Below are 20,178 nucleotides of genomic sequence, written 5' to 3' on the forward strand. Positions count from 1 at the left end.
TGTCAGAGAGAGAGAGAGAAATGCCCATTCAGATACAATTCAAAGACAATTCTTCAACTTTAGGCTACACGAAAACACCACACTCTACCTTTTCTTGTGCAACAGGTGTGCTACACTTGCAATACTACAAAATAATGAAAATGGCTGCACTCCAAAAAATGTAATATTTTCTTTAGTAGTGACAGGGTTAACAAAACAAGTGTTTTAAAACAATTCTTTAACAGTTACTCATTGAAAAATAGCAAAAGAGCATAGTCTGACACAGCACCATAGTCAAATAAGCCATTTTCTATATTTTGGTCAAAGAGTTGTTTAATCCCCCCGAATAACATAACTGTAATATACAGCAGTTAGTTACAAGTTAGGAATTGTTTTATTGTGGTTTTACTTGTTGTATTGATGAGTGTTTTTAAATGCAAAATAAGAGCCGTCTCCAATCTAAACAAGTCCAATGTTGCTGTGGTCAAACAAGAACATAAGCAGGTAAAAAATACAGAAATGCCTGGGAAATATATTAATAAAACCAGATTTATTTGTTAAACACACGAAGGGCATTTGTTTAGCCTTTACAGATCAGGATCTATCGGTGTTGCTATACTTACATCGGCTCACTAGAGCCTTTGTTGTGAAGGACGAAAAGCCTCTGACGCGCTCAGTAGATGTGACACGTTTCCCTAAAACAATCATGAATAGTCTGTCTAACATTTAGACATGTCTACGTGCGACTGCATGTGTGCTCTTATTGCACAATAATTTGTTTAAGCTTTTGGGATCAGTCTGGGTGCCAATGGCAAGATACAGAGAGAGAGAGAAGAGAGAGAGAGAGGCGGAGTAAATATGAGTGTAATTAGTTAATTAGAAAGCTTTTGACTACGCCGACCTCTCTCGGTGGAGGAGCTGTGACCAATCAGAGAGCCGCCCTGTAGGAGCACGGAGAAGTGCGTCAAAAAGTTGTTGGCGGCACTTGAAGCTGTCAGTAAGCATAGAGAGGGACAAAGGGACCACGTCAAGTCACACTAAATGTTAAAGAGCATTGCAAGGCAAATACGGCACAAGCTGAAGCGTAATAGCCAAACAGATTTCGAAAAAAAAGGTCGGGTATGCAGCGATTTGATCAGATTAAGTAGGCAGACTTGATTTACAAATTTGCGCAATTTTACTGACCATTTTCTGGATGCAAATATTTGTTCGAATTTCGAATTTTAATTTCACTTTAATATAAAAGTATTGCTGGCTGCAAAGCAATACTAAATGAGAACGTGCTCTGAGTCATCTCAGGTTCCAGTTGCCCTCATTGAGTTGAAAACCTTCACACTTATGACCATGGACAAGTCTAAGAACTTTCGCATCGATGCCCTGTTGGGAGCGGAATCACGGCCGTTCAGCCACACGGGCTCACCGACCCACTGCGGGGACAGCATGGAGGGCAGAGCAGTGGCATGCAGACAGACAGAAACATCTCCCCGCGGGACAACCGGAATCATCCCAATCCAAACCGGAATTATCCCCAAACCGGGCCTTTTGAACATCTCCACCCCGGGAATTACTTCACTGTCCCAAACTACCATACCAGGGATGTACCCGGCACCCATGTACTCCCTCGCCGCTCTTGGGGCTCAGCATCCAGCGTTCTCCTACTCGGGCTTCCCGCATATGCCATACCCTGAGGCGCACTTGAAGGCGGCCGCTATGGCTGGTGGGTTTCCGCTGGAGCACTGGATCCGGGCGGGGATGATGATGCCACGTCTCGCAGACTACAGTGGTAAAATAATCCCTAATGAGAAGAGTTTGTTGAAATGTCGGGGCTAGAGTTTAGCATGTGAGAAGGGATATATAGGCTACAATTGTTTACGATTGTTTATTGACATGTTTATATTGTGTGCAGTTTCTGGAGAGACTACCCTACTTATTTTGTTAAAAGGTCGGATATCAATTAAATATATATATACTTCAGTGATAGACTTGTGGAATGGGTTAAATGAAATAGCAGAAAGATGAATACATAGGCGCGATACATATAGGCCTATATACCTCCCGTTAATTCCCGTTATAGGCTACCTGCAAGTTCGTGGGTAATTATGATGTATCCAGTAGCCTAGTCTGTGTTTAATGCATTCGTTTGAAGTCAATTTCGTTAGGCATATTTTAATCATTTTAAAATAATATTTTGGATTTTGCGAGTCAGTTTTGAGAAGGGAAAAAACGTAGAAGGGCAAGGGATGCTAATTTTAAAATAGAGAGTTGGGACACTTCATCTAAATTAATTCCCTATATTTTTCCAATAACAAGAGGTGAACTTACACTGAGCAGAAAGCCCTTAATAAAATGTCTCGTCATTGCATCAGTGTTTATTGCTAACTTGGCTATAATGGAAGGGTTTTATTTTCTTTCCTTTTTATTTAATCATAAACGACAGCTCTATTAAAACTGTCTTTGTCAGAAAGAAAACTATAAAGAAACACTTTAACCAGTCCTCACTTCATCAATAAAGTTCTCTGTGCGCTTTTATTGAATTTTCATTAAGTTAATGGCGCTCTCCTGAGTTTTATGGCCACGCCAGAGTAATATGTCCGGTGCTGTCATCAACAGTAAAGCGGAGTAAAGCTGTTATCATTATCGATGGGAAGGGGACATAGGCAGCATTCTGCTTTGTTGTTTCCATGCCGCAGTGCCTCATCATTCTCATCTCATCTTGTTTGCTTGTCTTTTGTTATCTTTTCTCCCATTCTTTCATCCCTCTTATTCCCTCTTCACACATCCTCATTCTCTTTTTTCTCCTCTCTTCTTGTCTGTTCTCTCTTCTCATTTGATATTTTTTCTTCCCCATTTTCTCCTAATCTCTTCTTCTCTCATCTCTTCTCCTCCATGCTGTCCTCTCTTGCCCTCAGCTCCGCAGGCAGGCCTGATGGGGAAGTGTCGGCGGCCCAGGACGGCCTTCACCAGCCAGCAGCTGCTGGAGCTGGAGAACCAGTTCAAGCTGAACAAGTACCTGTCTCGGCCCAAGCGCTTCGAGGTGGCCACCTCTCTCATGCTCACGGAGACACAGGTAATCAGCAGCCTGGGAGCTATATAGGTGCCATGAGTATAGCCGAGAGGGAGAAAAGCACATCCCTATGTAATCAGGTCTTCACTTCTACTGTAGGTTTTATTATTACTGTAAAAAGACTTTTTACACATTGGAGCGAAAGGCCTAAGTGATCTTATTTGATATACATCAAAGTCTAGAAGTTGGCAATGTCATGTCCTTGAAATAAGAAATGAACAGCAAAGTGATTTACAGAGAAAGAGAGAAAAACATAATAGATGTTGAAATAGCATGAAGGTCTGCCATATGGTTCAGAAATAGCATGAAGGTCTGCCATATGGTTCAGAGGTCAAACATAATTTGGAATAATGGCTAATCTGTCTCTGAAGACAGACATGTTTAGGGAGAAGGAATACTGTGATGAAGTGTACAGGCATGAACGTGTTAGAATGTGTTTTAAAGGGTCTATATGATGTACTTGGCACGCAGACATGATAACCTAACAGTGATGATACCCACACTATTACATAGTGTATATATGTTCTAAAGCACACCTCCCTCCCTCCCTCCCTCCCTCCCTCCATCCCTCCCTCCACACCTCCCTCCCTCCCTCCATCCCTCCCTCCCTCCACACCTCCACACCTCCCTCCCTCCCTCCACACCTCCCTCCCTCCACCCCTCCCTCCACACCTCCATCCCTCCCTCCCTCCTCAGGTGAAGATTTGGTTCCAGAACCGCCGTATGAAGTGGAAACGAAGCCGCAAGGCCAAGTCCGGCCAGCAGGGGTCAGAGGTCAGGCTCCTGGGGTCCAAGCGGTCCGGTAAGCCTGGCGGCGCCGGCGACACCCGTCGCTCCAGCGCCCACGACGATGACGAGGACCTGGAGTGCGAGGAAGAGGAGGAGGAGGATGAGGAAGATGAGGCCGAGGAGGAGGAGACGGGGTTCCGGGCCTCCGTGGGGGCAATAGGAGGGGCTGGGGGCATGCGGGGGGTGGCGGCGCCCCGTCAGGTGGACTTCTCGCAGCACTCGTCGGAGCTCAGCTACAGCTCCCACGGCTCCTACTCCGAGGACGAGCTGGACGAGCTGAGTGTGGACAGGAGGACCGGCGTGGCGTTATGAGGAAGTGACATCGAGGCCGTCCCGTTAACCATGCTTGTTGCATCCTTGAAATGCACCTTTAGGTATCCACTGTTTGTGACGTGATTGAAGGGCACGGAGCATGGTGCTCAAATCCGCTTTCCTTCTTTGACCCCACTCTTCCCTCTTTATACCCCTGTTGCCCACTCTAATACTTCACAAAAGTGGTACTTTGAGGTGCACTGTCAGAAGTGCAAGTGCACAAGTGCTCAAGTGCACAAGTGCTCAAGTGTGCATCAGCGGGATGCGGCCACTTCAGCTTCCTCTTTCTGAATTACATTCCTGACTCTGGGTGACTGACCACTGAAACCTCCCCATGCACTCAGTATGTACAGTATAGGCCACTTCTACAGCGGTTTGGACTGAAGAAAAAAGAAGAAAAAACAAGAAGAAAAAAAAAGACTGTTACCTGTTATGAATTCAGGAGGAGGGGACCATTATTAAAGACTGCTCAACTTCTCTTTTTCCCCTGTTATTACCCAACCCAACATTATGGGATTTTGATATGACAGACTACATCTTCACTGAGTAAAATCCCAAAGTCATCCCCAAGTCCACCCGTTCACAACAACAACAATAATAAGGTCCTTTTTTGTATTTAAATAATCTTTTGGAAATTATAAACTGTGCCAATGCACATACCAAATAGCAGTGATATTGCAATGTAATGCCAAATAGCAGACATTCTTAGTACCATTCACAAGTGTAATTCAGTTAGGCTACAATTGAATGATTCTGGCCTGGTTCCATGTATAGGCCTACATATCACTATTAGAGGACTGATCTGAACAAAAGAGCCATGCTTGTAGATCTCTGTCTGTCTTCTGTCTGTCTGTCTGTCTGTCTGAGAAAAGCAAGTCACTTAAAATGAGTTTACTTTAAGCACTGTACAAATGGGATTTCTTTCCTTACTCATTTGTCATGTTAGTGGTGTCATTGTTTAATGTTATTTAAATTGTTTAAATTATATTTAATTTATTGGCTTTTAAATAAATTATAGTAATTATTACTAGTCACTGTCTATAGCCTATAAAAAAAAACAAAAAAAAAACATAGCAATGAAAATACATTAGCCAAATAAATGCTGCATTTTCTTAAATGACAAATAAAAACAGTGTGGCTTGGGCAATATTTTTGAAGTCCTTAAACCAGGTGTTGTCCTTGCCATTTCTGCATCTGTGCATTTTGCAGTTGTCTTGTATTGTAACTGGATGTTTTTGTGTCTGCATCTCCTAATAATTTTATATAGGCTAAGCAACAGAAATAATATGTTATTTTGCTTATTCGTTTCCAATTCCTACCTCCTCACAAGGATTTGGTGCTAGCCGAAATCCAGCTACGCAGCCAGCGCTCAGTGTGAAAGATGCATAGGGCTAATAAGCGAGATGGAGACCCTTATTTACGACCGCAGCTTTCAAATATGAATTACTCCGGCAGGTTTACTGATGGTCAAATAATTAAGTTAATGAAGGGGAAGTAAAATAATCAGCACCTTATGGTGATGTCACAAATCCATTTAATTTGTGAAAAAGAAAATTACCCGAGTGACCAAAAGTGGAACTTTAAGCCAAGGGAAGTGTAAGGGCGGTGATTAAATATGAGAGCAGATGGAGAGGAATATTTCTCTACCGTAAGGCTGACAACTGCATATTTATACGCAGTCATTAACCGTGCTTTCAGCTGGCAGCACTGACCGTCAAGCTGCAAGGGAGAGAGGTTTGATTAAAAAGGGTTTCGAAAAGTGGTCGTGAATATTGTCCCTCTACGGGTCCTGTCGTTACCATGGAGAGTAGTGGAAACATTTCTCTCGCAAAGTTGCTGTCCAAACGAGAAATGGCACATTTTATAAACTTAATATCGGCACTACAATCTGGCTAGACGATTTGGATGATCTGTATTTGTACTCACTCACTGATTTATTAATGTAAACTCTGAGCAAGGTAAGACCGACCAAGAATCATACAAACGTTAACTTAACGTTAAATTTACAAACACCAGATTCCGCATGGAGTCGCTTAAAGTTAACTTAGGCCAGGCTACTTTGTGTCAAAAATAACGTTAGCCTACTGCTAAATTGTCAGTGTAGCTTCTATGTCAGTGATGTTACAGGCGGCAAGCGCGCATTTTCCAGATGAACTAATTATCTGCAGTTATTAGGCTGCTACTACACACTAAGAACTAGCGTCTCAACATACTTGTCAAGCTCGAGTAACCTCGACATTATTGCCAACAAGCGGGTTGTAGCCTACGTTAACGTAACCCATTTACTAGACCCATGTTTAATAAAAATTCTGTCACTTAACGGTATAGTCTAGATCAGGGGTCTCAAACACCCGGCCCGCGGGCCAAATCCTATCTAGAAGCTAGACGATAGATCCAGGTACGCTGACAAATCTCATTTGTAGGCCTACTCTGCTCCACTATGTGCAAGACATCCAGAGCTTGATTCAAACCCAAAATCGCTGCGCAAAGTTTTCAGGAAATACTTGTATTACACGCGAGAAACACAAAGACGTGCATTTGTAATGACGCGGAAGCGATGCAGGCCATAGTGTTGCAGAAATTGAAGCAGAAATTAAGCAGAAATAGGCCTACACCAAATGTTGAAAAACGTTCACGTGTGAAGTCTTAGGTAAGCTATGTTATTCACCTATTCTAATTCTGAAGGAGAATATCCTTTTGGAGATTATGATCGATCGTCTATGACGGTGATAGTCACGGTGCGTCTGTGAACGGTGTCCACTAAGCATACATACCATGCTTGTTTCGACCCTCTGCCAAACATAGTTTGGAGGTTACAGTGGTAATCGTGATGATAGTGTCCGTAATGGATGTGGTACAGACAGCAGGGCTAGTAGAAATAGGGCTCTAAAGAACTACAAATTCACCCGCAATATGATGCGAACTTCTGGGTACTGCAGATTACCCGCGATAGGAACTGTTTGACCAGAATACTTTATTGTAGGCCTATATTGTAGTAATCTATTACTAAACCACAACATCTTAGGTGTTGGTATACATCTTAGGTGTTTTCCTGTTAATTTGTTATGTGGGTAATATGAAAAAAGGAAAGTAAACCTGCTTAAATATGTTCATCCAGTATTTACTGAAAGGTGCATAATTTGAGGTGCTTGCCATCCAGTGACAAATTAGATGGGTAAATTTACCCCCTTCATAAACTTTTGTTTTACTCAAAGATTTTTACATTTACAGTAGGACTTTATCTCTGACCACTTTCAAGCCATGGCCTTTTGAAATTTTGATATAGAAATCCAATGGTGTTGCTTTCTCAACCCTAATGCCTAGTTTGCCAGGTTTAAAAAAGTTATGAGAGGAAATATTTTTATTTGGTGTGAAACACACACACATACCAGTTTTTATGTTTTTCATTTATTTTATAATTTGTATTAATATTTATTTTATCATTATTTTATTTATAAGCTAAGGTTGCTAGCACAGGTGTCTAAAACTAGATAAAAACACTTGCACTTTCTGTTTGCAGTTTTGTGTGGTATTTGAAAAAAAGAACATTGCATTTTCAGAAATAGCCGGCCCTCCAATCAGATGACGTTGGCAGAATTGGCCCCCAGCTCATTTGAGTTTGAGACCCCTGGTCTAGATCGAGACTTAGGTAGAGGCGTCGGCTTGAATAATCGTACTGCTTCACGTTTTGCTGTAACGTTTCAGTGGCGCAAGGCATTCACTTAAAGTCAAAGTCAAAGTCAGCTTTATTGTCAATTTCTTCACATGTTCCAGACATACAAAGAGATTGAAATTACGTTTCTCACTATCCCACGGTGAAGACAAGACATATTTTACCAATTTAAGTCCACAGACAAACATAACATTCAAGTAAACAAAAAAGTAAGTAAATAAGAGGGCACATATAATAATGAAAAAAATAAGAGCAGCAAAATTTGGTTGAAATTGTGCATAGACAGTCAATAAAATACTAGTGCAAAGTCAGGCCAATAAAAGGCTTGTGTAGTTCTGTTTGACCTAAGTAAGAAAGAAAGTGACATAGTGGTGCAAGTTATGTAAGAGCAGCAGATGTCTTGTGTTTTCAGGACAACAACAACAAGTTGTAAAGTGTACAAGTGTGCAAGTGTGCAAGTGGAGTAGTGCACGCGGCCATTGTGGGTCCAATGTCCAGGATGTTATGTAGCTGAGGGTGGAGTGGGGAGAGGAGGGAGAGAGTTCAGCATCCTTACAGCTTGGTGTATGAAGCTGTTGGTGAGTCTGGTAGTGCGGGAGCGCAGGCTTCTGTACCTCTTCCCAGAGGGCAGTAGATCGAACAGATTGTGAGCGGGGTGACTTGCATCACTCACAATTTTGGTCGCCTTGCGGGTGAGGTGGGTGGTGTAAATGTCCTTCAGGGAGGGGAGTGAAGCACCAATAATCCTTCCAGCTGTGTTCACTATGCGCTGCAGGGCTTTCCTGTTGTATTCAGTGCAGCTTCCGCCCCACACAGCGATACAGCTGGAGAGGATGCTCTCAATGGTGCCTCGGTAGAATGTGGTCATGATGGCTGGTGGAGCACTTGCTCGCCTGAGTTTCCGCAGGAAGTACAGGCGGCGCTGAGCTCTCTTCGCCAGTGATGCAGTGTTGGTGGTCCAGGAGAGGTCTTCGCTGATGTGCACCCCCAGGAATTTGGTGCTGCTCGCTCTCTCCACCACAGCACCGTCGATGGTCAGTGGCAGGTGTTGGGTGTGACCTCTCCGGAAGTCAACAACAATCTCTTTGGTCTTGCTGACGTTCAGCAGGAGGTTGTTGTCCCTGCACCACGTGGTCAGATGGTCGACCTCCAACCTGTATTGGGTCTCGTCGCCCTTGGTGATGAGACCCACCAGAGTTGTGTCGTCAGCAAATTTCACTATGTGATTGTTGCTGTAGGTTGCAGTGCAGTCATGCGTCAGCAGGGTGAAGAGCAGCGGACTGAGCACGCAGCCTTGGGGGGCCCCTGTGCTCAGTGTGATGCTGCTTGAGGTATTGTTGCCAACACATACTACTTGAGGCCTCTGACAGAGGAAGTCCAGTAGCCAGTTGCAGAGGTAGGTGCTGAGTCCCAGTTTGTCAAGTTTGCTGATGAGTTGTTGTGGTATTATGGTGTTGAATGCAGAACTGAAGTCTATAAACAGCAATCTCACATATGAGTCTCTTTTTTCCAGGTGGGTGAGGGCTGGGTGGAGGGCAGAGCAGATTGCATCCTCTGTAGACCGCTTGGCTCGGTATGCAAACTGGAAGGGGTCCAGGGTGGGGGGGAGAATGGATTTGATATGTGACATGACAAGCCGCTCAAAGCACTTCATGATGATGGGTGTCAGTGCCACAGGGCGGTAGTCATTGAAGCAGGATGGAGCAGTTTTCTTCGGCACAGGTATGATGGTGGCAGCTTTGAAACATGATGGGACGATGGCTTGCTTCAGGGAAGTGTTAAAGATGTCTGTGTTAAATATAATGATGTCTATTATATTTAACTTAATAGAAATGCAGGTAAAGGAAATGAGTGGCAGGGACACAAAAGCACATTTACATCTTTCAGTAGCCTACCTTCACGTTATAGCAGTTTCCTGTTTGGTCTGTAGCCTACCACGTGAGCTGACTGTTTGAGCGAGCGAGCCTGTCACGTATCCTAAACCTGTCAAGTTGTTGTCGGCCTGTGATAATACTTCCACTGTGTTATCTGTTCATTCCACAGCAATGCTGACTGACATTCCGGCGAACCCCCTGAATCCCACCTTGCACTGGCCTAGAACAACCAAGTATGGAAAGCGAAACAAGGTGAAGTGATAGATTAACACAGAAGTCTTTCTTGCCACCATCTAGCTTAGGCCTATAGGCCTAGCCTATTCCACCACCATCGCCTTCATCATCCTTAATTATTATTTTCATCATAATTACCAGTATCCCTCTCTTCTTCCTCCTCCATTTTGGTCCATCATTCATTTCACTTGAAGCCACACAATAAAATAAACTGGTACATCGTATAGCATAGCAACAAATATGTCTGTCGGTCATATTTCTATAGCTTGCATGATGATGAGTGGAATAGTCAATGTGTGGTGAGTTGGAGCTGGTATCTGGTTTAAAACATTTGGGAAATGACTTGATGTTGTTAGAAAGGAACTGTCATTCTATGCTCTGAGATCAGGGTCTTAGTGTAGTCTGCTGGGTCATCTAGAGGCGTTATGTGGTATTGCATCAATATATCAGTGGCAATGACAGCACTAATTAGATATAGTTTGTATTTTAGGCTGTATCCTGAAATCTCTAAGAAATGTAATTGAAACTAAGTGAGTGGACATATTACAGTGTGTGTATTTGTATGTGTGTTTGAGTGTATGTGTTTGTACAGGAGGGGGATTGTCACATGTCAATTTTGTATGTGCTTTTTGTGTGTGTGTGTGTGTGTGTGGGGAAGGTGTCTCTAGTCTGTGAGGCTTTCATGTGTGTGTGTGTGTGTCTACTGTGTGTGTTTACTGTGCATTATGTGTATTCATCCAAGTGTGTGTGTGTGTGTGTGTGGTCTGTGTATGTGTGCGGTGTGTGTGTGTTTGTGTGTGTGTGTGTGTGTATGTTTGTGGTGTGTCTGTGTGTGTTTGGTGTGTGCGTGTTTAGCAGCAGGCCTCTGCCCCACACCAGTCCCCCTCAGAGTCCCAGAGGCGCAGCAGCTTTCTGGGCGTGGAGACCCTGGTGGAGCTGGTGTGGGAGCGCTGGGAGCTGGGCGGCGAGTTCACCAAGACCCTCTACCTGAAGAACGTGCACGGCAAGCTGCAGCGGCTACGCTTCAGGCCCCCCGCCTCCAAGGCCTTCACCACGCTCTTCCCAAAGGTCATCACCCTGAGTCCTGGCACATCCTTCTCCATGCCCGTCACCTTCAGGCCACTGGAGCGGGTGAGGACCAGAGGACCAGGGCTTTAGGGCCGAATAGAAATGAATAATAAGTAGTTAATAAGTAGTACTTGTTATTGTTAATACGTAGATGTTGTTATATTATATATTAAACTATAAACACAAATCCCAAATCTCAAACTACATTCCCAAAAAAACTGAACAATTGCCTCAAAACAGTGTGTTCAAAACCAAACACTGTTTTCAGATCATCTCACAAAGCAGTCAAAATGAAAACACTAGTGAGCAGTCATTAGACAGTGCATGAACAAATGAAAAACACAGTGTTCAGGCAGCTCATATAGCTCCAGAAATGTTCATTGTTTACAATACATTGTTTAAAAACAAAACAAAACAAAGCAAAACAGATTTCATAACTCAGTGGATTCAACATTTACTGTAAATCCAGTAAACATAAAGTATTGAGAATGGGGATTTGTGTTTACAGTTTTGAGAAAAGGGTGGTAGGTTTCAAAAAATGTGTTTTAGCAATTGTGAAAAGTTGTATACTGGAAAAGACAGGCATTTTAGTACTGTAAAAGTACAATGTTCTCGGAAAGCCTCACTGATAGTTTTTGTTCCTTGTTGATATGAACCTCCACTGTTCAGCAACCTGTTTACACTCTGAACTAGCTTATATTGGTTGTGTCACATCATTTGAAACATTGTGACCAATTTTGAGTAGTTGTGTTTAACATATGACATCTGTGCTCTATTTGTGTTGACCTTGTGCCACTTGTGGCTACCATTACAGTGTGCATCACAATGCAAAATGTGTCTTATTGCATGAGAATGTGTTTAGAGTTTTGCAAAAACAGTCTATTTGTGTCTGTTGCAAGTTGTGTTTTATAGCCTATGTGAAAACTTTTTAAAGTTTTGGCAAAAGGGAGATCGATTCAAGAAATGTGTTCAGGCAACTGAGGATTTAGTGAAAATTAGTGATCATTGGTGAGCATTAGTGAGAATTCTGGCAACTCGATCACCCATCGATTCAATGGAAATACACTGACCAGAAAGCTGTTTTCTATTATGACGTATCAGAATCGCCCTGAAAAACAGAAAAGGGCCGATTAGAGTGATGTGACGCCCCGTCGTTCTGACTTTGTCGTGTGCGTTGCCCCATTCACTTCAACAGATTCTATTCCATTTTGTTGATCGCTTGCCATAAATCACCATTGTGTTGTCGGCTGTGTTTGTAGGCCTTTATCATCTATCATCTGTTAGTATCTTTATATCTTTAGAATTTTTATATTCTATAGTAAGACATTGCAGAGACATGGGAGCATGTAGAGATGGAGTTGCAGAGACATGGGAGCATGTAGAGATGGAGTTGCTTTTTTATTCTCAGTTTGTCCACTTCTCTTGGTCAGTGTGAGTACCAGGACACAATTGAGTTCCAGAGCAAAGAGGGCACGTTCCAAGTGTCCCTCCGGGCCACCATACCCCGTCACAGCCTGGAGCTTCCTGAGCAGGTGCAGCTGCCTGCTTGTGCTGCCCACCACAGCACCCAGACCACCTTTACCCTCCACAATCCCAGGTGCGCTGAGCCACTGTGGATAAATGTTGCTGTAGTCTCTGAATTATGATCGTAGTCCAGCACTTTTTAAGAAATCAGTTTTTGAATATAGGACCTATACTATGGACACACACCTGTTTACTTCAGCCATGTTGTTAAAAACATACTATTTTGTATGCTAGTGTCACTTTGCTAAAAGAAAAATATATGTGCAAGGTCTCACCAATCCTCTCTTGTGTAAACTTGTTTTATGTGTAGTGAGCTTTCATATCTCTCTCTCTCTCTTTCTTTATCTCCACTACCAGTAAGCTGCGCACCGGTTTCAGCTGGGAGGTGGATGGTCCGTTTCAGCTCTCTCCAGAGAGTGGGGTGCTGGCGCCGGGCGAGGGGGCTCAGGTCACGGCACTCTTCCGCCCCCTAGAGGCACGGGTGTATCAGACAGAGGCCCGCTGTGCCTTTGGGGACCAGGGAGAGAACAGCTGCTCTATGCTCCTACAGGGCCTGTGTGAGTCACTCAGACCAATCAAGGAAAACCTTACATTACAGTAGTGCTGAAATGTTTAATTGTGTGTGTGTGTGTGTGTGTGTGTGTGTGTGTGTGTGTGTGTGTGTGTGTGTGTGTGTGTGTGTGCGTTTTAGATTTTGTCATCTGTTGTGCTTTTTTGTTTTTTGTTTACTTAGTTGACTTAGTTCACATCACGTGTTGCATTCTACACAGTGGAAATTGTCCACAACCCTGCCTTCAAAGACAAAAAGCACATTAAGGTCTGGAAATAAGTGGATCAGACATTCCTGCGGTTTTGCAGTTGCGGCTATCAAGAACATGCTGTACTCGGAGAATAACTCACAGTTTTGTGGCAATCAAATCATTTGGGGGCTACCTCAATCAGTGTGGAGTCCAGAAGACAGTGAATTAACAGTATGCATGTGACTGGTTTTGTGTGCTGTCATCATATTGCCCCCTCTCTCTCTAGCTAAGTACCCCTACCTGGAGATAAGATCCCCGGGAGGGGAGGAGGGCTGTAAGCTGCTGGAGTTCGGAACCGTGGCCTTCGGCAGCTCCCAGGAAAAGCACTTTGAGATATTCAACCCCTCTCCAGTGAGTCCACATAGTGGTGCAGTCTGTGTCATGGACTGTTTATAGTTCTGCAGATCATTGTAATGGATAGTTTTTGGTGAATATGCAAATAGATAAGAATTATGGAAACACCCCCAGACCACCATTCAAACAGGATGGGTCCTGATTTTTTTCTTTCCTCATTTCTTTTCTTCTTTCTGTCTTGTCTTAATTTCTTCTTTTTTCCTCTCCCTCTCTCCCTCTCTTTCTCTCTCTCTCTCTCCATCTCACTCTGCTCCTCTCTAACTGATGGTTGACTCTCTCTCTCTCTCTCTCTGTTCTCTCTCCCTTTCTTAGGTGACCTCGTCCTTCTCCCTATCGCGCCTGCAGCGGCCCGCTCTGTTGGACAGTGTGTTTGAGTGCTCGGTGTGCGAGGGCCTGCTGACCCCAGGGTCGTCCGTGCAGGTGCCCGTGTGTTTCTCCCCGGTGGCAGTGGATAGCAGCAGTGTGGAGTACCTCTGTCTCTCGTCACCCGGGGCCCTGAGCAAACAGCTGGTCAAACTCACCGGCTCCTGCTGTGGTTTGTTCACACTCAACACATTTGAAAATGACCCTTTGGTTGACATACCAAGGACAAACCTGTTGCTGTACTCTTTCATGCAAAAATTCCAACAGAGGCCTAGGAGCAACCACACTGGCTTGTTAATGTATATTACCAGTTAATGTGTGCATGTACTGGTATGTATGGTATGGTACTATTATGTACTAGCCTGGCGGACACCAGATCCATCTTAAAACTGAATTGAGATTGAGAATTAGTTTGGGGATGCTTCATTCACTTCTGATCTCCAAGGGGGGCATAACCACCAATGAAATTAAACTTAAATTGGTACATTGAACTCTAACCAGATCTTTTCGAAAGTAAAGCAAACACATCTTTCTAGTAAATAAAGGTTTTAAATGTAGTTGTTTACTCAAGTTCAAAGAAAATACACGTCTGTGTCGTTTAACACTGACACCATCAGCATAGCCATTGGATGTGGGCAATGCACTTCTAACTGTACTCATATCATATATCATCTGATCTGTCATCATATCAAGCCCACCCCATGCCAGATAAATCGGTTGTGATTCCTAGATTTTGGCTGATTCAGAAATCGTCTTGAACGGGAATGTCACCAGACGGACCTGCTGAGCCAATTCAAATGTGCTCACAGATTCTTCTGGGTTCACCCAGTCTAATTATGTGCATCATTTAATGAAACATTTAAACTTTTCAAAATGTAAATAAAAAACTGAGTACAAGTATTCAAAAACATAAAACAGCAAAATACAGTTTATCAAAGGTTCTTTATTTAGTCAATATCATTTTTGCCCATTTGTTTCTCCCCTTTATCACTAGTGCATGTAGAATGATGGGTGTCCTTCCCCTGCAGGTCCGCTGATGTCCCTGAGCGCGTCCGTGCTGGACTTTGGCTGCGTGGCAGAGGACGGGCGGGCCACGCGCGTCCTGCAGCTCACCAACTCCTCGGCCGTGGAGGGGCACTACCAGTTTGACGTTGGCGTGGACGGGCACAGCGTCTTCAGCGTGGAGCCGCCCAGGGGCACGGTGGCCCCCAACACCTCTCTCAGCGTCCAGCTGCACTTCTGCCCGCGCCACCCCATCCCCCACCGCCGCAGACTGGCCTGTCTGGTCCTGCACAGGGTGGGAACACGCCCCACAGCACACAAGCACACACAGCAGCACAATCTGCTCACTTAAACAAAGAAGCCGTACATGTATAGAAATGTAAAAAATCAGGTCTATAGGCCAAATATGTTTGCGTATGTAAGGAATTTGGTCTCTGCATTTATCCCATCTGTGAATTAGTGAGACACACAGAGCACACACTAACCTGGAGCAGTGAGCTGCCTGCTACAGCGGCGCTTGGGGAGCAGTGAGGGGTTAGGTACCTTGCTCAAGGGCACTTCAGCCATGGATGTGGGCATGGGAGAGCAGTGGTCAACCACTTCCCCCGCCCACATTTTACCTACTGGTCGGGGATCGAACCGGCAATCGTTCGGTACCAAACCCGAAGCCCTAAGAAGCAAGCAGGGTCTGAATTTACATAGAATGTCTTAATATGATTTTTGTTGTTGTTATTTGGATGGTCATTGAGTTTGTTGATTGATTGAATGGTTAATTGATCAGTAAATTGATGAAGTTGGTCAACAGTGAAACAACAGTGAAATTTGACCCCCTGACATACAGGAGCCTCTGTTCCTGGATGTGATTGGCACCTGTCACTCAGAGCAGCTGAAGCCGCTGGTGCTGCGTCCGCGTCACCTGAGCCTGTACCTGCAGCACCTGCGGCGCGGACTCACCGTCTACCCGCCAGACATCCTCAGCGCCATGCTGGCCCAGAAAACACTGCAGCTGGACCAGGACGGCGTCCTCAACATGCCACAGGTGTGTGGGTGTGTGTGTGGGTGTGCGTGTGTGGGTGTGTGTGTGGGTGTGTGTGGGTGTGTGTGTGGGTGTGTGTGTGGGTGTGTGTGTGGGTGTGTGTGCGTGTGCGTGCGTGTGGGTGTGCGTGCGTGCGTGCGTGCGTGCGCGCATGCGAGTGTGTGTGTGATATTGGAATAAGTTCACTTCAGATGATAAACAAATCAGTGTCTCTGTGTGTGTATATGTGTGTGTGTGTGTTTGTGATATCCTCATACTTCACCTCAGATGTCATGTAGCAAATCTGCAAAAAAAAAAAGAAATCCTCATTTTGTTATCCTCACTACTGTTTTGGATATGTTTGCTCGACTTCACTTTTCTGCATTTGAATCATGCGTTCTTCATGTGTGCCTAAAGCTTCACTTTTCTGCATTTGAATCATGCGTTCCTCATGTGTGTCTAAAGCATTAACATCCCCTCACTGCAGGATTTGTCACAGGAAGTCGTTCCCTCTGACCCCCTGATGCCGATGACCCCAATGGACGAGTACTTCCTGGTGGAGACGGCAGTGTCCGTCAAGCGCCCCCCTCGTGGTGCCCCCCACCCCGGCTGCCACGTGTCCGTGGAGCCCCCCGAGCTGCTCTTCTACGAGGCCCCGCACTCGCGCTCCCTGACCCTCACCAACCACACCAAGGGCAAGCTCTGCCTGCTCTGGACCCCCGGGGGCCCGGACTCCCCGTTCAGCGTGGCCCCCGAGACCTGCGAGCTGGGGCCCCTGAAGACCACGGACTTCAGAGTCACCTACTGCCCCCGTCAGGCCAACACTGTGCATGCCGCTCAGCTGGAGTGCTTCGCCGTCTATAAGGTACCAGCAGAGCATCTCGGGGGCCAGTGAGGAACAGGGGAACACAGCAGAGTGGTCTAGTGATGGGAGAGGAACAGGGGAACACAGCAGAGTGGTCTAGTGATGGGAGAGGAACAGGGGAACACAGCAGAGTGGTCTAGTGATGGGAGAGGAACAGGGGAACACAGCAGAGTTGTCTATCTATCTATCTCTCTATCTATCTATCTATCTATAATGGGAGAGGAACAGGGGAACACAGCAGAGTTGTCTATCTATCTATCTATAATGGGAGAGGAACAGGGGAACACAGCAGAGTTGTCTATCTATTTATCTATCTATCTATCTCTCTATCTATCTATCTCTCTATCTATCTATCTATCTATAATGGGAGAGGAACAGGGGAACACAGCAGAGTTGTATAGTAATGGGAGAGGATTTTTCTGTGATCTTGTTTATGTTTATGTCCATGTTTATGTTTATGTTTAGGATATTTGGTAGATGCTTTTGTCCAAAGATCATGCTAAGCTAAATGCTAACTTGTTAAAAGACCAGCAAAGCTTTATACAGTACAGTACATAGACCAATATACATGTATTTCCAACATACATGATATATACCAATATATTTCCAGAATAGCAGCTTCATTTCATAGCTATATTCACTACATGTACATGCTGAAACCTGAAACATGCTAATCACTACACTCACATTTGAGTGTTATTGGGGTCAGGCCTCTAAGTATACCTGCTTTTGAGGGACTTAGATGTGTGATTTTGACCTGAGCACGGACATAGTCTTAATTTCCCTTACCGATTAACCATTTACCAAAATACTTGGTGATTCATTCAATACTGTAGGCCTGTAGTTGACCACTAATGGATTAGTTGTTGCGGTCCTAATCTCGTGTGACGCGTGCAGGTGCTGCGGGACTACCGACTAACGGAGGAAGTGACCCTGTGCCCCCCCTGGTGTGTGACGGTGAGGGTGAGTGGACACTCCTTCCAGCCCGGCCGGGAGCCCTTCCTCCCCCGCTGCAGCCTGACCAGTCCTCATGTGGTGAGTCACGTATTTAAAAAGCAGAAGTATACTTCTGTGGACACGCCATTGCACAATGTGTACATGTGTGGTCTCCAGAGTATTCTCATTATGTTGCTGTTGTAAACTTATGAACGCAAGTCAATGCACATCCGTCTTCTGTCTGAATGGAGAGAAAGTTGTGGATGCTGCATGGACAGGTTGTGATGTTGATATCATATGTGTGTCCTATAATCTCAATTTAACAACAGTGACAGAGAACTCAGGCTAAAAGCTCTCCTAAGGCAAAAAAGCAATCCCGTCAGTTATCACCTTGTTATAAAGCTGTGTGTTCAGGATCCTTAGCTATAACTATCTATCTATCTCTCTATCTCTCTATCTATCTTAGTGATGTAGTACTCGAGTCCGGTCTCGGACTCGAGTCCGGTCTCGAGACCAATTTCTGCTTTCTCGGTCTCGTCTCGGACTCGTTCCTTCAAAGACTCGGTCTTGACTCGGTCTCGGACCACAGTGGGAGGAGAAGGACTCGTAATTTCAGACCGAGTCCTCGAGACCAACGCATTTTTTATGTTCATATAAAAAAACAGACAACACATAACAACAATAATAATAAAATGCAATGTTGGACCGGCATTATTTGAATATGACATCCCATGGTGCAATGCAAAGATACTGCCGTCAGAGCCGTTTATTTATCTCTATGGCTCTGCTGCCGGTGAGTGTCTGTAGGTCAGCATAGTCCATATTAAGACGTTAAGACTGCTCCTCTAAACAATTCCCAATCTAGCTTAGTCTGTAGGCCTAACTGTTGATTATTAACTGGGGTGATATTAAATTATGAATATAAAAATAACTGAAATTCTTTTATGGTCTTGGTCTCGACTCGGTCTCGACTCCTAAAGGACTCGGTCTCGACTCGGACTTGCTTCCTCAAAGACTCGGTCTTGACTCGGACTCGACTGTATTTGAAAACCAACAGACTCGGTCTCGACTCGGTCTCGACCCTTCAAAGACTCGGTCTTGACTCGGACTCGGCATAGGCGGTCTCGTCCCCATCACTAATCTATCTATCTACAGTATCTATCTATCTCTCTATCTATCTATCTCTCTATCTACAGTATCTATCTATCTCTGTCTTTCTGTTTGGATTCGTTCATCATCTCCTTCCCATTCCTCGTTTCTCCAGGTGTTCCCAGCTCTGCCTGAGGTGTCGTACCGCACGGTTCTGCTGCAGAACACAGGTGACCTGCCTCTGCTGTTCCGTCTGGGCTGTGAGGAGTGTCCAGCCGTGTCAGTGCTGCCCTCTAGTGGTCTGGTGCCGCCTGGCAGCCACCAGGTGCTCTGCCTCAGGTCAACCCCCTCAGAGGAGCGCACGGACGCCCTGACCCTACCAGTGCACCTCAACGCCAGCCCCAAACACACTCAGGTATGCCACATACACACACACACACACACACACACAGACACACACACACACACACCCACACACACCCACACACACACACACACCCACACACACACACACACCCACACATACACACACACCCACACATACACCCACACGCACAACACACACACACACACTGTAGCGTTTCCTCACTTGTATCCACCAGCAGGTTATTGGACACTCAAACGTCAAACCTATCTCCTATACCACCTAACACATTATAACATTATTAACTAAACAATTCAGACAACCAATGCTTCAGCCAACGTGCCACCTTCATGCCCAACCTGTCAACAATGTAGCCAGAGCTTCCCCCTCTGTCAAATCGAGGCAGGGGAATAAGGACAATCAGCACTTACCACTCTTCCCGTGAGAATAAAGTCCAGCTGGGTCCCGTTATATCCTCAAAATCAGGAGAAAACCCATAATCCCACCCAGACTTATTCATATATCCACAGAGAAAAAGTGGGCTTACTCCATGCGCACCAGGAGGGGGAAACCCCTAATAAAGACGCTCCGACCAGGGAAAATTGCCTTTGGCTTCCTTTCGGAAAAGGTTGTATTGCTTTTTTTTGGTTCCAATAAATGAAGTAAAATGATTTGTAATATTCAGCAAAATATATGTATGGGTATAACAATAATAAAAAGAAAAAAGAAAAATAAAGGAAAACAATGTATGAGACAAAAAGTTAAACTCCAACAAACACCAAGACGCACACACTCTCATTCCCTCTCAATCGTTATATGAATCCCCTCAGGGGCGCCGCAGGTGATTTACTGTGTACCGACCCTCCACCTAAC

At 44.8% G+C, this 20,178-nt stretch overlaps 2 protein-coding genes across 4 annotated transcripts in view; both read left to right on the forward strand.

Moving 5' to 3' along the window:
• The first annotated feature begins 356 nt into the window (after positions 1 to 356).
• LOC121694160 (motor neuron and pancreas homeobox protein 1-like) lies at positions 357 to 5,390 on the forward strand. The gene is made up of 3 exons (XM_042074159.1): positions 357 to 1,762; positions 2,889 to 3,046; positions 3,740 to 5,390. The coding sequence occupies exons 1-3, from the start codon at positions 1,252 to 1,254 to the stop codon at positions 4,142 to 4,144; spliced, it is 1,074 nt and encodes a 357-aa protein (XP_041930093.1). The 5' UTR covers positions 357 to 1,251; the 3' UTR covers positions 4,145 to 5,390.
• Positions 5,391 to 5,936: 546 nt separating this feature from the next.
• The window catches only part of cfap65 (cilia and flagella associated protein 65), a 35,647-nt gene continuing 21,405 nt past the window's right edge, over positions 5,937 to 20,178 (forward strand). For 2 of the 3 annotated variants that reach the window (XM_042073078.1, XM_042073094.1), the window contains exons 1-12: positions 5,937 to 6,102; positions 9,861 to 9,943; positions 10,781 to 11,056; positions 12,424 to 12,590; positions 12,875 to 13,074; positions 13,544 to 13,668; positions 13,984 to 14,206; positions 15,063 to 15,331; positions 15,878 to 16,075; positions 16,539 to 16,916; positions 17,814 to 17,951; positions 19,117 to 19,356. In XM_042073078.1, coding sequence (XP_041929012.1) covers positions 9,863 to 9,943; positions 10,781 to 11,056; positions 12,424 to 12,590; positions 12,875 to 13,074; positions 13,544 to 13,668; positions 13,984 to 14,206; positions 15,063 to 15,331; positions 15,878 to 16,075; positions 16,539 to 16,916; positions 17,814 to 17,951; positions 19,117 to 19,356 — 2,295 coding nt within the window. In that variant the 5' untranslated portion in view covers positions 5,937 to 6,102; positions 9,861 to 9,862. The remainder of the gene's footprint in view (positions 6,103 to 9,860; positions 9,944 to 10,780; positions 11,057 to 12,423; positions 12,591 to 12,874; positions 13,075 to 13,543; positions 13,669 to 13,983; positions 14,207 to 15,062; positions 15,332 to 15,877; positions 16,076 to 16,538; positions 16,917 to 17,813; positions 17,952 to 19,116; positions 19,357 to 20,178) is intronic. The other variant, XM_042073085.1, reaches the window with a different exon arrangement.

Source organism: Alosa sapidissima, chromosome 2 (genome assembly GCF_018492685.1).
Source record: "Alosa sapidissima isolate fAloSap1 chromosome 2, fAloSap1.pri, whole genome shotgun sequence".
Lineage (NCBI taxonomy): Eukaryota > Metazoa > Chordata > Actinopteri > Clupeiformes > Clupeidae > Alosa > Alosa sapidissima.